Below are 11,436 nucleotides of genomic sequence, written 5' to 3'. Positions count from 1 at the left end.
TTTTCTCCTGTTAACTCTGTAAGCACTTTGTGACTCCTTTTCTTAGAAAGCGCTATATAAATCAATTTTACTTACTAATCTGCATCTGGATTAGTTTGTGATATTTTCTCGTAAACATCAAGGTGATGTCTGATTTCACTTCGATAGGTATTTCTGATGACACAAGATGTCTCACAGCGCTGAAATATCGTTCCAAAAATTCCTTGATCTATTGTGACTAACTGTTAGTTCCACTTCAAGCAGGTAGTCACTTCTAAGTGTGGGCCAAGACTCACCTCTGATAAAGATTTTAATGCATATTTATATATATATCCATATAAACAAACCAAAATAATCACAGAAAACAGTTTCAAGTACAAGCACCTCAAAATGCTCATTTCCACTGCTGCTTTTTTAAATATGCATGTATTTTTTATATTTACATTCACATTAAATTTGACTCACAGTGACATTTTCTTGTATTGTGGCTTTTATTCCAATAGAGAACATTTAAAAAGACAGACTTTCAAAAAATGAAACATTAACCTCCTCTACCCTCCTCTTTACGCTGTCATTAATATGTAGTTTAATACTATAAACACACCGAGTTATTTCACCTTTTCTGGGGACATGGCTCAGCTGCCTTTGTTGTCCTGTGTGATGATGTAATGGTGATGTAATCCAGTGGCAATACAGCAGGTGAAAACCGATCCAGATGTGAAGCTGTGCGCTTTATTGACCCCGTGAACGAAATGACATCCGGATGTTTATTTTTTTTAATGAGTATAACAGCAGACGTCAGGGGTTATTTTTAATGAAGCATTTATATGAAACATTTAAGCTTGAAACGAAATAATACCAGACTGGTGTGCTGCTCCATCGCCAGGGGGCGCCTCTCCCCTCTGACTGTGCTGTAGGTGTCTGAGTTGGATTCAGTTTTTCTTTATTTAATTTACATCTTTACTGCGAAACCTCTCTCACGTGTGACTTCACCAGCTGGCACTATGTATGTTTAGTTTTTTATTTATTTATTTAATTATTTATTTATTATCACTCTCCGACACTTTATGTGGACCCCTGATGGCGTCTAAGCTGATAAATAAACATTGATAATTATCAAATGTGAAATGAAAGAACGATGAGAGCCCACTGTAGCCGGACAAAGGCTCGATTAAAGCCTCATAAAGAGGGGATCACAGAGATAAAATGGTGTGAACAGAGCGTTTCAGCTCCTTGACTCCTCCTGCCTGGAGGAGGAGGAGGAGGAGGAGGCGGGACTCGGTGCACCTAAACAGACGGAGGGCTCTTGCTTTGCTCTCAGTGTGTCAATTCTGCATCACCAGAGGAGTCATCCGCACAGCTGTAGCAGCTCTGCCGGCCAACATAAACACTGCGGAGGGAGAACCGTTTCTCCAGCCTGTCTCTGACCGTCCAGCCTTTGTTGCCGTCAGACAGCTGAGCACTGCGGGAGGACGAATTTGCAGAGCCCGATCCGTCGGCGGCGGAAGGGACGTGATATGAACCCCTCATCGGCTTCACGGCAGCGCAGCTAGACAGCCCCGTTTGCGGGGGGATCGAGAGGACATTTGTACCTTTAACCTGCAGCCGAAGGCCCGACAAAAGCGACAGAACCTGCAGCCATGCCCGGGTTTGATTACAAGTTCCTGGAGAAGCCAAAGAGACGCTTCCAGTGTCCGCTCTGCAGCAAAGCGATGCGGGAGCCCGTCCAAGTGTCCACCTGTGGACACCGCTTCTGTGACACCTGCCTGCAAGAATTTCTGAGGTATGCTGTGTGTTTGTGTGCACAGGGATCCACCTCTTTGCAGGCGACACCGGAAATTACTGGCGTAGTTTCGGTCGAGCAGCAGTAAATAAAAGCAAAGGTGTGCCCTGCTCACCTTTCTTCCGTCTTGCCTGGGTCTGCATTAATGTTGGTCTATTGTGTAGCTGCTGCCCAGAGCAATAACACAATATGAGGCCTGGTAAACAATGCCTGGCTTTAACCCTCCTTCTCTTGATGTCAGGTGTGTTTTTTCTCTCTCTGCATGTACAGCTTTAGCCTGGAATAATATGTCATCATTGTTAATTATCGCTTAGACTCATAAATGTGCAGATTTTTTTTTCTCCGAGTGTAATCTTTATGTTAAAGTTTGGGGGTTTCCCCCCCTTTTACATTAATTTTTCATGCTGTGGTGATTGTGGCCTGCAGAGGGCCCCTGCCTCCCCATCCTGTCTGTGTTTCTGGGCTGGGGTGGATGAGTCTGCGTGGGTTGTGTATGTGTGTTTTTTGAGTATGTTCTGGAGTCCAGGATTAGACAGTGGTTCATTGGTCGGGGGCATCTGGGGGCCACTGAGGGACCTTTCGCTCAGAGGTCAGCAGGATGGCAGACCTCCTCACCTTTTAATCTGTTCAACACTGGACTCAGTGTTAAGATCCCTACAAACAGAGTCTTTGTTTTGTTCCTTTCAAAGATGGCCCTGTTGCTAATTATCCCACTACACCTACAGGACTCTCAAGCAATACACAGAATCCCCCAACAGCTTACCTGCAGATCACACACACCTGCATCAGGAGCTTCTTCTCCAGCCTGATTGGCTGCAGTGTCACCATGTAAAGTAGTAGATGAGTTCAGATTGTCGACTTCTGATTTGTGTTTATGTGATGTTTAGTTGCATTAAAATGTGTGCAGAAAAGCACTATTGGCCCTAAAAGCCACATCACAAAGATTTAAAACAGGAAACAAACAGTTAACAAATTTAGTTAATACTTAATTATTTTTTTTATAAACTGAAAAAATTATTTTAAAGGTTAAAATTAACCTTGAAATATTTTGGTGCACTGATAAGTAAAATTTGTAGTTGATGATGATGATAGGGAAAAATCTAATTTTTGACCAAAATATCTGTTTTTAAATGGTTTAAAATTTCCTGCTTTTCTTTGTTATCTCATTTTACCTTAACTCGATTTGTGTTGTTTCCCTGTTGGTTGTGGACTATGAGACACTGAGAACTTTTTGTTTGTTTGCTTTTTTGAACAGAGAGTAGCCGATTAAATAAAAGATCTGATCTGTGTATTACAGTTGCGTTGCCCTCCACACTAGAAGGTCTAAAGACTTGATTGTGGGAGTTGTCATTCATAAGTTTGGCTTTTATTTCCCTTTTTTTTTTTTTTTTTAAATCTGTACAGTGCGGTCTAAATGTGACTCACACTGTTTTGGAAAAGCTGTCTGATTACCACATTGTTCTTTTCTTTTTTTGAGCAAAAGTGCCGTCAGAACTTGATTCCTCCTCAATTTGAGAATTTGCTGGCGTAATAGATTCAAGTGAATGAAATGGGACTGAAGAACATTTGTAGTGTTTTGTGCTAAATATTTGAATTATTGGAAATATGATCATTAGTTGTTTCATGTGTAGGCTGAAAACTAAATTCACACATCAGATTTGAATAAAAGTAGATCTGGTCTCTTTGTTCAGACTATTCTATTGTTTTTATGTTATGGAGTCTGGATGGGATATGGGTGACAGCTGCTGTGATGTTTCAAATCTGAGCTGCAGTGATTAAATGGAAAGATAAATCGAGAAGGACAAAACACAAAGTTGCTTTTGTTTGAGACCCTAAAGACGACTGTCTCCAGTGTCTGATGCTTTGCTATAGTTAAACGTCACATTATAATTGTTCAAATGTAGTTTTATGAGTCATAAAAATGCTGCGGTTTCTTGGTTTGTCATTTTTCCTGTCAAGCTGATCTGCAGTTTAACATCAGTTATAAAATCAGCTATTTAGCTGAGACCAGTCTTCGGTTTTACTTGATGAAACACGAAGACACCCCGAGGGAAACTGGGATAACTTCTCTGTAAGTTCCAGTTGCTTTCAGGAAAGACTGATGTCTTATTTGGTGATCATTCAGTCAGGCTTCCTGTGTCAGAACACAGTGACAGCACAGAGGTGGATTGACGCTATGAATATATTAGCTAGTTTGTCGTGAGCTGCTGGTTTGCAGTGTTTTGAGTCATCGGGAAGCCTCCTCTGGATTACTAAACAGCAGCAGATTGCATCTGGTTGAAAAGCAGAAAGAGTGCTGAACAAAGGGAGCGCGGGAGGAACAGTGTTGCTGCTGATCAATGAGTTTGGCCCGACGCTTTGTCTGCCTCATCCCGTCCGCCTCCATGTTCGTCCTCCAGTTTACGCTCTTTTTTTTTTTTTCTTTAACTCCCACAGACTGACTGAATTTAACTAAAGTTTCTCAACTTGTTAAAGTTTTAAATTGAGTAACATTGTGCCCCTGCGTGGTAGAGATGTCACATAATATGATTCCTCCCTGTACAGTTTACATGACCTACATCAAGTGAGCCTTACTGGAAGTGCATCTCCTCTTTAACAACACATCCTGAGTAAAGGAGCTAAAATGTGGGTGGTCGTTTTATCAATATTTACTAATGTTCACAGGTCATCTGTTGGCCATTGATCTGTTTATCATTCAATACTTAAAAGTATTTACACCTCTGATCAGTAAACTTAGGTGTTAGACTTTTTTAGCACCCATTGTATACAAGGTTAAAACTCTATTTCCAACTTATTAACAAATATGATCTTACACCAGATAATTAAATCTCTTTATTAATGGCCTAAAAACTGCAGAATAATGTATATAAACTTCTCCTGATGTCTCCAAATTTGTTACGAGCCACTTAAAACAGCTATTTTCTGAGCTTTTCATGAAGAGAGATGTGTGATAGTGGCACTAAGATGTCTAAATAAACTGTTTCCACATTCAGATTTATAATAATAGAATCACAATGACGTACAAGGTCACACTGTTTCACAGTGGGAACTCTGATCGTGCTTCAAAGGAGATTTCCTGCTCCACTTCCCAGGTAGATTAAAGCGTAAATAAACATCTACGTGAACAGCAAATAGTGTTTTAGCAGCTCTTCCGCCGTCATGAAACAGCCGACAGGCTTCGTTCTCACCTCTTTAATTAACGAAGTGTGCCAGTCGAGGCCGTCGAGCGTGTGCGCCTTTTGTGAGCACGGTTCAAGTTTATTGAGGCTGACAGTCAGTAGTTAGCTAATGCATTGCCCATTGTGCAACTCAGCTGATCCTGTCTCTGAAGTTATTGAGGGCTATGTCACATCCAGTCCAGGCTTGCTTGGCCAGTATGCCCGCTTTCACATGGACGGCTCTGTCATCATCTCCGGAGACCCACTGCTCTGTCACAATAGGCCACAAGTAAGCAAATGCATGGCATTGCTGGAGCGTTAATCATCCTTTCTCACGAAATAATCCCTCAGATTTATTTAGAAATTTATATGGCGCAATATAACTGGGTTATAACACGCTATGTGGTGAGTGATACGTGCTTAATAACCAAATTCCTCATGAGAAGAACGGAGATGATCACAAATGACAGTAATGGCATGAGGACATGCAGAGAGCAACAACTACCAGGGTTAGTGCACCATCTTTGTAATTTTAAGGAAATTGATCCCGATCTGCACCACGATGCGATGCCTTCTTCTGTTAGTCATGCTCCATGTCTCCTCCGAGTTCTGGTTTCACTTTTAGTCCTAATGTGACAGTACTTGTCAGGTGCAAGCTGTAATAAGCGCCGATGTGAGGACATCCTAGGCTGGAGCCTATCCCAGCTGTCACAGGGTGAGATGTGGAGTACACCCTGCGCAGGTCCGTTCATGCTCACATTCACGCCTAGAGCTAATTGAGCATCAGCAATTAGCCTGTCTTTGGAGTGTGGGAGCAAACCGGAATACCTGGAGAGAGCCAACGCAGGCACAGGGAGACTCCTTCACTCGGGGCAGGATTTGTACCTAGGACATTCTTATTATGAGGCAACAGTGCTAATATGTTATATAAATATTTTGTATTATACCTCCAGGCAGACATAAGCCATGTGTGTTCAGATAGAGTTTTCTATCACCTTTTAAACCATTTATTTTGTTCATAGAACCACGAGGAGGCTAATCCTGTATTTCCACTTCAAAGAATGTCACAGTGGAGTGAAACGTCCCTGAGAGGCACTCAAGGAAACACATGAAGCGTTGTGGCTCTACTGTGTCTGAGCAGCCTCTGTTAGCATGTGATGCTAATGGCCTGTGTTTCCGCTTTGGGAGGAATGTGCAGCAGCAGCAGTCTTGGAGGTTCGCCCCCCCCCCAACACACACTCTTCTAAAGGGAGAGTCATGGGGTAAAAGCAGCCCTGCCCTGCAGCTTTAACACACTCTGCAATCAAATAGAAGTCACATGCCTCAGTTGCTTGGTGTCTACTGACCAGGGCAGACTTTGTTTTAGCCACACTGAGGCTCTAATAAAGGACAATAAACACTTAATAGTTGGGCTTATGATCGAGCCACACATGCCAGGCCTCACGGCTCGGCAGTGCCGGGACTCCTGAGCCAGAGTAAAGCCTCACAGTGTAACTGTGGGGCCTCTGTGGGGATGATGCAGTGCAGCGCCACGGCCTTGACAGGGGTGTAATTGGTTTGTTCAGCTCGGGAGCATCTCTTCCTACAGGCCCTCCGCGCATTCGTACAGCACAACTGCTGACTTACCCGGAGTCACGATTGGCTCCAAAGTGGGCTAATGTGAGAATTTTTCACGGCTCGATTATTCACTGTCCGAAAGCCAGGCCAGTGTTTTTCGCAGCAGACCTTGATTCGTTTTAACTTTGACATGTCCTCTGTGTGTAGCACAGCATTTTTCCCCACTCCTCACTGATGTAGGTGATACTCGCTTTTTCAGCTGTGCTCTCCCACGTTTTTTACACTGTGGATGTCCTGATGCACAGCCACAGAACACCTTGTACCTCACTCTCCTTCCTCTAGCATCTGTCTAATCTAATATGTGAGCAGTGTGGTAGTAAAAAACTGATAAGTTACCCGATTGGAAGTGTTTCCAAGAAGCCAAGTGGACTTATTAAAAGCTTAGCGTGAGCATTTTTGCTTAATAAACTATTTAAATTATTAATGAAACGGCTAAATTGTTGCTATAATGATTGTCTGATTGGCTACTTTTTCAATAAATTAATGAACTGCTCTAACACTGCAGTCAACAACTCTTTTATTACTTTGTTAAAAAGCCAAACCCTTTATTTTCAAAACATAAATCTATAATAAAATTACTTTCCTTTGTCTTTATGTGAAAAAAGTAGGCCAGGCCTTCTATATGGAAGTGAGTTATTTGCCAGATGACTTCTTTGTCGGGTGTGGTGAATTCTTTAAGTCGTGGGCGGCACTGTGGTACAGTGGTTGCCTCACTGTCACTTCATAGCTGAGAGGTTCTGAGTTCCTGGGATCTTTCTGTGTGGAGCTTGTCCAGAATACGTTTCCTGAAGGTGCTCCGGTTTCCTGCCACAGCCCAAAGACATGCTCGTTAGCTTAATGGGCCATAGGTGTGGATGTGAGTCTCGGATATTCTCATTCGGTTTTCAGTGTGAAAGCTAATTTCCCAAAAAGTAAACAATTTCTGTGCTGATGAAATTTCCTCATTCAAAGCTGTTTAATCAGTGGTTTATAAAGTTTCTATAAAGACTGTATTTGCTCTTTTACTGAAGCTGGTTTGTTAGGATGTGATTCTAAGACTAGGGATTGATATTGATTAAAATACACCTCACAGGTCTGATTCTTTATCGAGTCCCTCGTTGGTTTTGCATCCACATTCTGAGTGTAACACACGCAGGTTTTATCATCAGAGACTGAACAGACTGTAGGAACAGAGCAGAAAAACAAAGTTTGCATGTGACTCAGGTGTGTAAAAGCTCCACTTGTTTGAGTTTGACGTCTGTCTTTGTAATGCACAGCTGTCAGAATCACAATGCCAGCATTATTAAGCTTGGAGGCACCATTCAGATGGATTGTGCAATTTTAAACTAGTTCGGATTTAACCAAAACACTAAACAGGTGTGATCTGAGCTCAGAGCGTTTGGCCTGTTTGGCACACGATGATCTAAATGTGTCCCCCTTTTAACTTTGTGATGAATTCCCTTCTGTCCAAAGGGATGTATAGAGGGGCACTCTGGCTGCAGTGACAGGACGTTTCTTAAAGGGCTTAATGGAGCTGTGTTGTATTAGTGCTCAATGTTGTGTGTAAGTCTGCCACTTGAGGCAGCTGGGTCTTTGTGCCTCAGTGGGTGTCTGTGTCTGAATGGGAGCAGAGCCATGGATGACTGGTGAATGACTGCGTGTTCGCTGCCATTTCCATCCTGCGGTCCTGTCACAGAGACATTCACAGTCCCCCCGCAGGTGTCCCAACACTGCACAGACTTCCTGGGTCCAGATCCGGAGACTCAACAGTGATCAGCAAGCAGCGTACAGAGAGATGCTGTGTTCAGGCGAGGCCTCCGCTCTACACTTTGGGGTCTGTGAAGGCCTATCAGAGCTGTGCAATCAAGCCGCTGTCAGCTGTTGCACTCGGGGTGATGGAGCTGGAAAGGGTCCCATAAACTTTAACACATCAATGCATAGAAGGAGTCGGAGGATAAAGAGGCGTGCAGAGATAAAACATGGTGCGGGACACTGCAGCTTTTGTCTGGGAAAAGAGCAGTTGGTGCTCTGAATGCCACCTAAATGTACCTGCAGAGTCGAGCAGCAGTCACCAGCTGCTGTGAAGGTGTGACACCCACACCTTTCTAATTCTAGCAGCAATTACTGACAAGGAAGTTAGTCACTGAAAGTCCCTGAGCTCACCACACGGCTGGACTTTGAAATTAATGATTGCATGGAAAGTCACTGATGTTTAAAGTTTAACGTGAACCAAGTTTACAGCCCGAGCAATCGAGTTCAGCTGCAGCGCAACATGAAAGTGGAGATCCTCAACCAGTGTAGTTTGGTTCATTTTGTGCTTTTTGAACTACAGGTGCAGCCACCCGGTGGCTTCACGCATGTTCTTGATTCATAATTGCGTCTGTACGAACCAAGCACCCATTTCTGTTGCAACCAGTGTTATTTCAGTTTAGCTGCACATAAACTGAAGATCTAAGTCTGAGAATATAATCCCGAAAAATAAAAGAAAACAACCTCAAATTGCCATGTCTCATGGGTGTAAGGAAATGGATGTTGACATCTAATAGCCCATAATTATCCATGTTTAGACAGGAGAGGATGAAATGATCTGCAGCCAACTTTGCTGTTTATAACAAGCAACATTAAACAGACAGAATTATTACACAGTCAGATTAAATTTGTTGTTTTTGGGCTGCGACCACAACGGCTTCACGTGACTTTGCTTACATACCATGCAGCAGCAGGGAGAACAAAAATACGTTTATAGAAGTCGTTCACTCCTGAGACTGACGGATAGATGTGAGCCGAGGCTGTTTCAGGATAAGACGCTTGTCTCCTGGGAGGAAGCGGAGAGAGGCTGTAGAGATGCAGCTGTGATGATGACATTGCTGAGAGAAAGCGCCCCGGCCAGTTCACACAGCTGCAGAGGCCCTCCAGTAGAGAAAAGATGTCATTATGAGATTCATATTTTGACGGATGTAAAGAAACGAGAGCGTGCGCTCGAGTTCGGATGAAACTCGGAGCCACTTTGGGCTCTTGGGTGGATTTTCTGATGGAGATGTTTTGCATTCAGGTTGTGTCATCTGGATGTGTTTTTTATTTGTTTTTTTAATAATAATAATTCTTCTCTTCTGAAAGGCCCCTGGAACCGATTATGCGAGCTCAGACAGGAACACATCCTGAATGACTTCGGAGGCTTTCACAGACTTCTCCATAACTGACTACCTGACCCCACACACTGTGTTTCCACTGCTGTTTGTGGTTTGTGTCAGAATGTTTAGATGAAGGTTAATTTGTGGTTTAGGGAAAGTAAGTCAACTTCCATCCACTTGAATGACTTCAAATCATGGATTCATGTTACCCGATGAAGTGCCGGTATAACAGCCTAAAAATGAAATACAGGTTTGTTGAGATAAAAGCAAATTGCGTCTTATTACAAGTGCAGATTTGGTTCATAGTACTTACAATGAAGAGGTAGTTGGTTACAATATAGGTTTTGTTGCGCAGTTGTGGTTGTTTTTTATCGGCTGTCATGAGACTGTAATCACTGACTGTGTAAGTATTGTTAAAAACGGGTAAGGTGGGCGAACAGGACGATTATTTGTAGGTAAAATTAGGGCTAAAGGTGATAATTAACGGATTAGTTGCTCTTTAGAAAACATTTTTTACATTGTGGCTGTAACTGACAGTTATGTGGCGGTAGTTTAAAGTAATTTAACAGGCTTAGGGAGATACTAATTCAACTAAATGACTCATTAATAACAATACTAGGTTGGTGTGAAGCTTAGTGAAAATTAGCAACTGTAAGTTAACGGTCACAGCAGGTCAAACGAGGCCGTCTCAACAAAACTGCAAAGAACTGAAGAAATGTTTCGGAAGATAACAAAGAAATTTGTTCAATTCCCATATAATTGACTGATTTTCCGAAGACGACATTCGACGACGTTCCCTGTACCCTTAGTGATGAGTTTTGAAACCTCGGTATATGTCGATAAAGATTTATTAACAATAGTTTTTCAGGGTTATCCAAGCAGAGACCACCCTCACTAACTTGTGACGCGCACACAGAGTCATCTGGTCTATATGTAGGCCTGAAATATGACAGAAACTGTTCAGCTCAGAAGAGAGCTTCAAGGGTTAGTCCTAGCTGGCTTTTAAAGGGTAAAGAGTTGAGTTATTTATTTATTTATTCACCCAAAACATGATAAACAAGGCAAACAAACAGGAAAAACCACTGGCTTGCTTTTACCTTAACCCACAGAGGCGGCAGCCTGTGTAAATGGGATGTAATGTTTCCCAGTAGACGCCTGGTTTGCATGTAACCATGCGAATATGCCTGTGAATATATTCCTGAGTGTTCGTGAGGCCCAATAAGAGGCCGTTATAGACATGCCTCGACTTGCCCTTGCCTATAAGAGCTCCTTTAAAATGAATCCCGCAGCCCTTTGCGCCCGAACAAAGGCTGAAAACATTCCTGCTATGCATTGAAGCACCTTGCTCCTCGCACAGCGAGCATGCTGGGACCGAGCTGCTCAGCCCAGCCCTGATGCTGGACCACAGCCAACTGGCCCAGATCTGAAAAGCGTGACTAGTGCTTACATGTGCCCGAGTATGTATACTATGTGAAGCGGCTCAGATAATAATATGTGTATATGAAACCACATACATGCTCTCTGCCTGTTCCCGCTGCTGATTTTAGGGTTCAGCGGCAGATACTTTAAGGTTTGAGTGTTCAGCCCGGCTCCATCTGCTCCCCTCTCGCACTAATCGACTCGCCGCTCATTCAGCGTGTTTGTCTTGTGCACAGGTCACCGAGCTGACGGACCCAGCGCACCGACACACGTGTTTCGACTCTCACACAGATTATTCCAGCAGGGCGCTTTCTCATTTGAAGCTGTAAGGCTGAAATCGCATCTGGAGAGTGCAAACAGACGCCATCAA

At 43.1% G+C, this 11,436-nt stretch overlaps 1 protein-coding gene across 1 annotated transcript in view; it reads left to right on the top strand.

Annotated features, from left to right (window-relative positions):
- The first annotated feature begins 1,283 nt into the window (after positions 1–1,283).
- Positions 1,284–11,436, top strand: part of traf4a (tnf receptor-associated factor 4a) — a 38,111-nt gene continuing 27,958 nt past the window's right edge. Inside the window, exon 1 of the mRNA XM_086261969.1 lies at positions 1,284–1,762. Within this exon, the coding sequence (XP_086118095.1) occupies positions 1,620–1,762 (143 nt within the window). The 5' untranslated portion in view covers positions 1,284–1,619. The remainder of the gene's footprint in view (positions 1,763–11,436) is intronic.

This window comes from Aulonocara sp. 'chitande type north' Nkhata Bay, linkage group LG14, assembly GCF_057382095.1.
Source record: "Aulonocara sp. 'chitande type north' Nkhata Bay isolate Kocher_YH1m ecotype deep benthic linkage group LG14, A_spYH_male_GT1.1, whole genome shotgun sequence".
NCBI classification, from domain to species: domain Eukaryota; kingdom Metazoa; phylum Chordata; class Actinopteri; order Cichliformes; family Cichlidae; genus Aulonocara; species Aulonocara sp. 'chitande type north' Nkhata Bay.
Note: the sequence above shows the minus strand (reverse complement) of the source record. Positions and strands in the feature narration are given on the sequence as shown.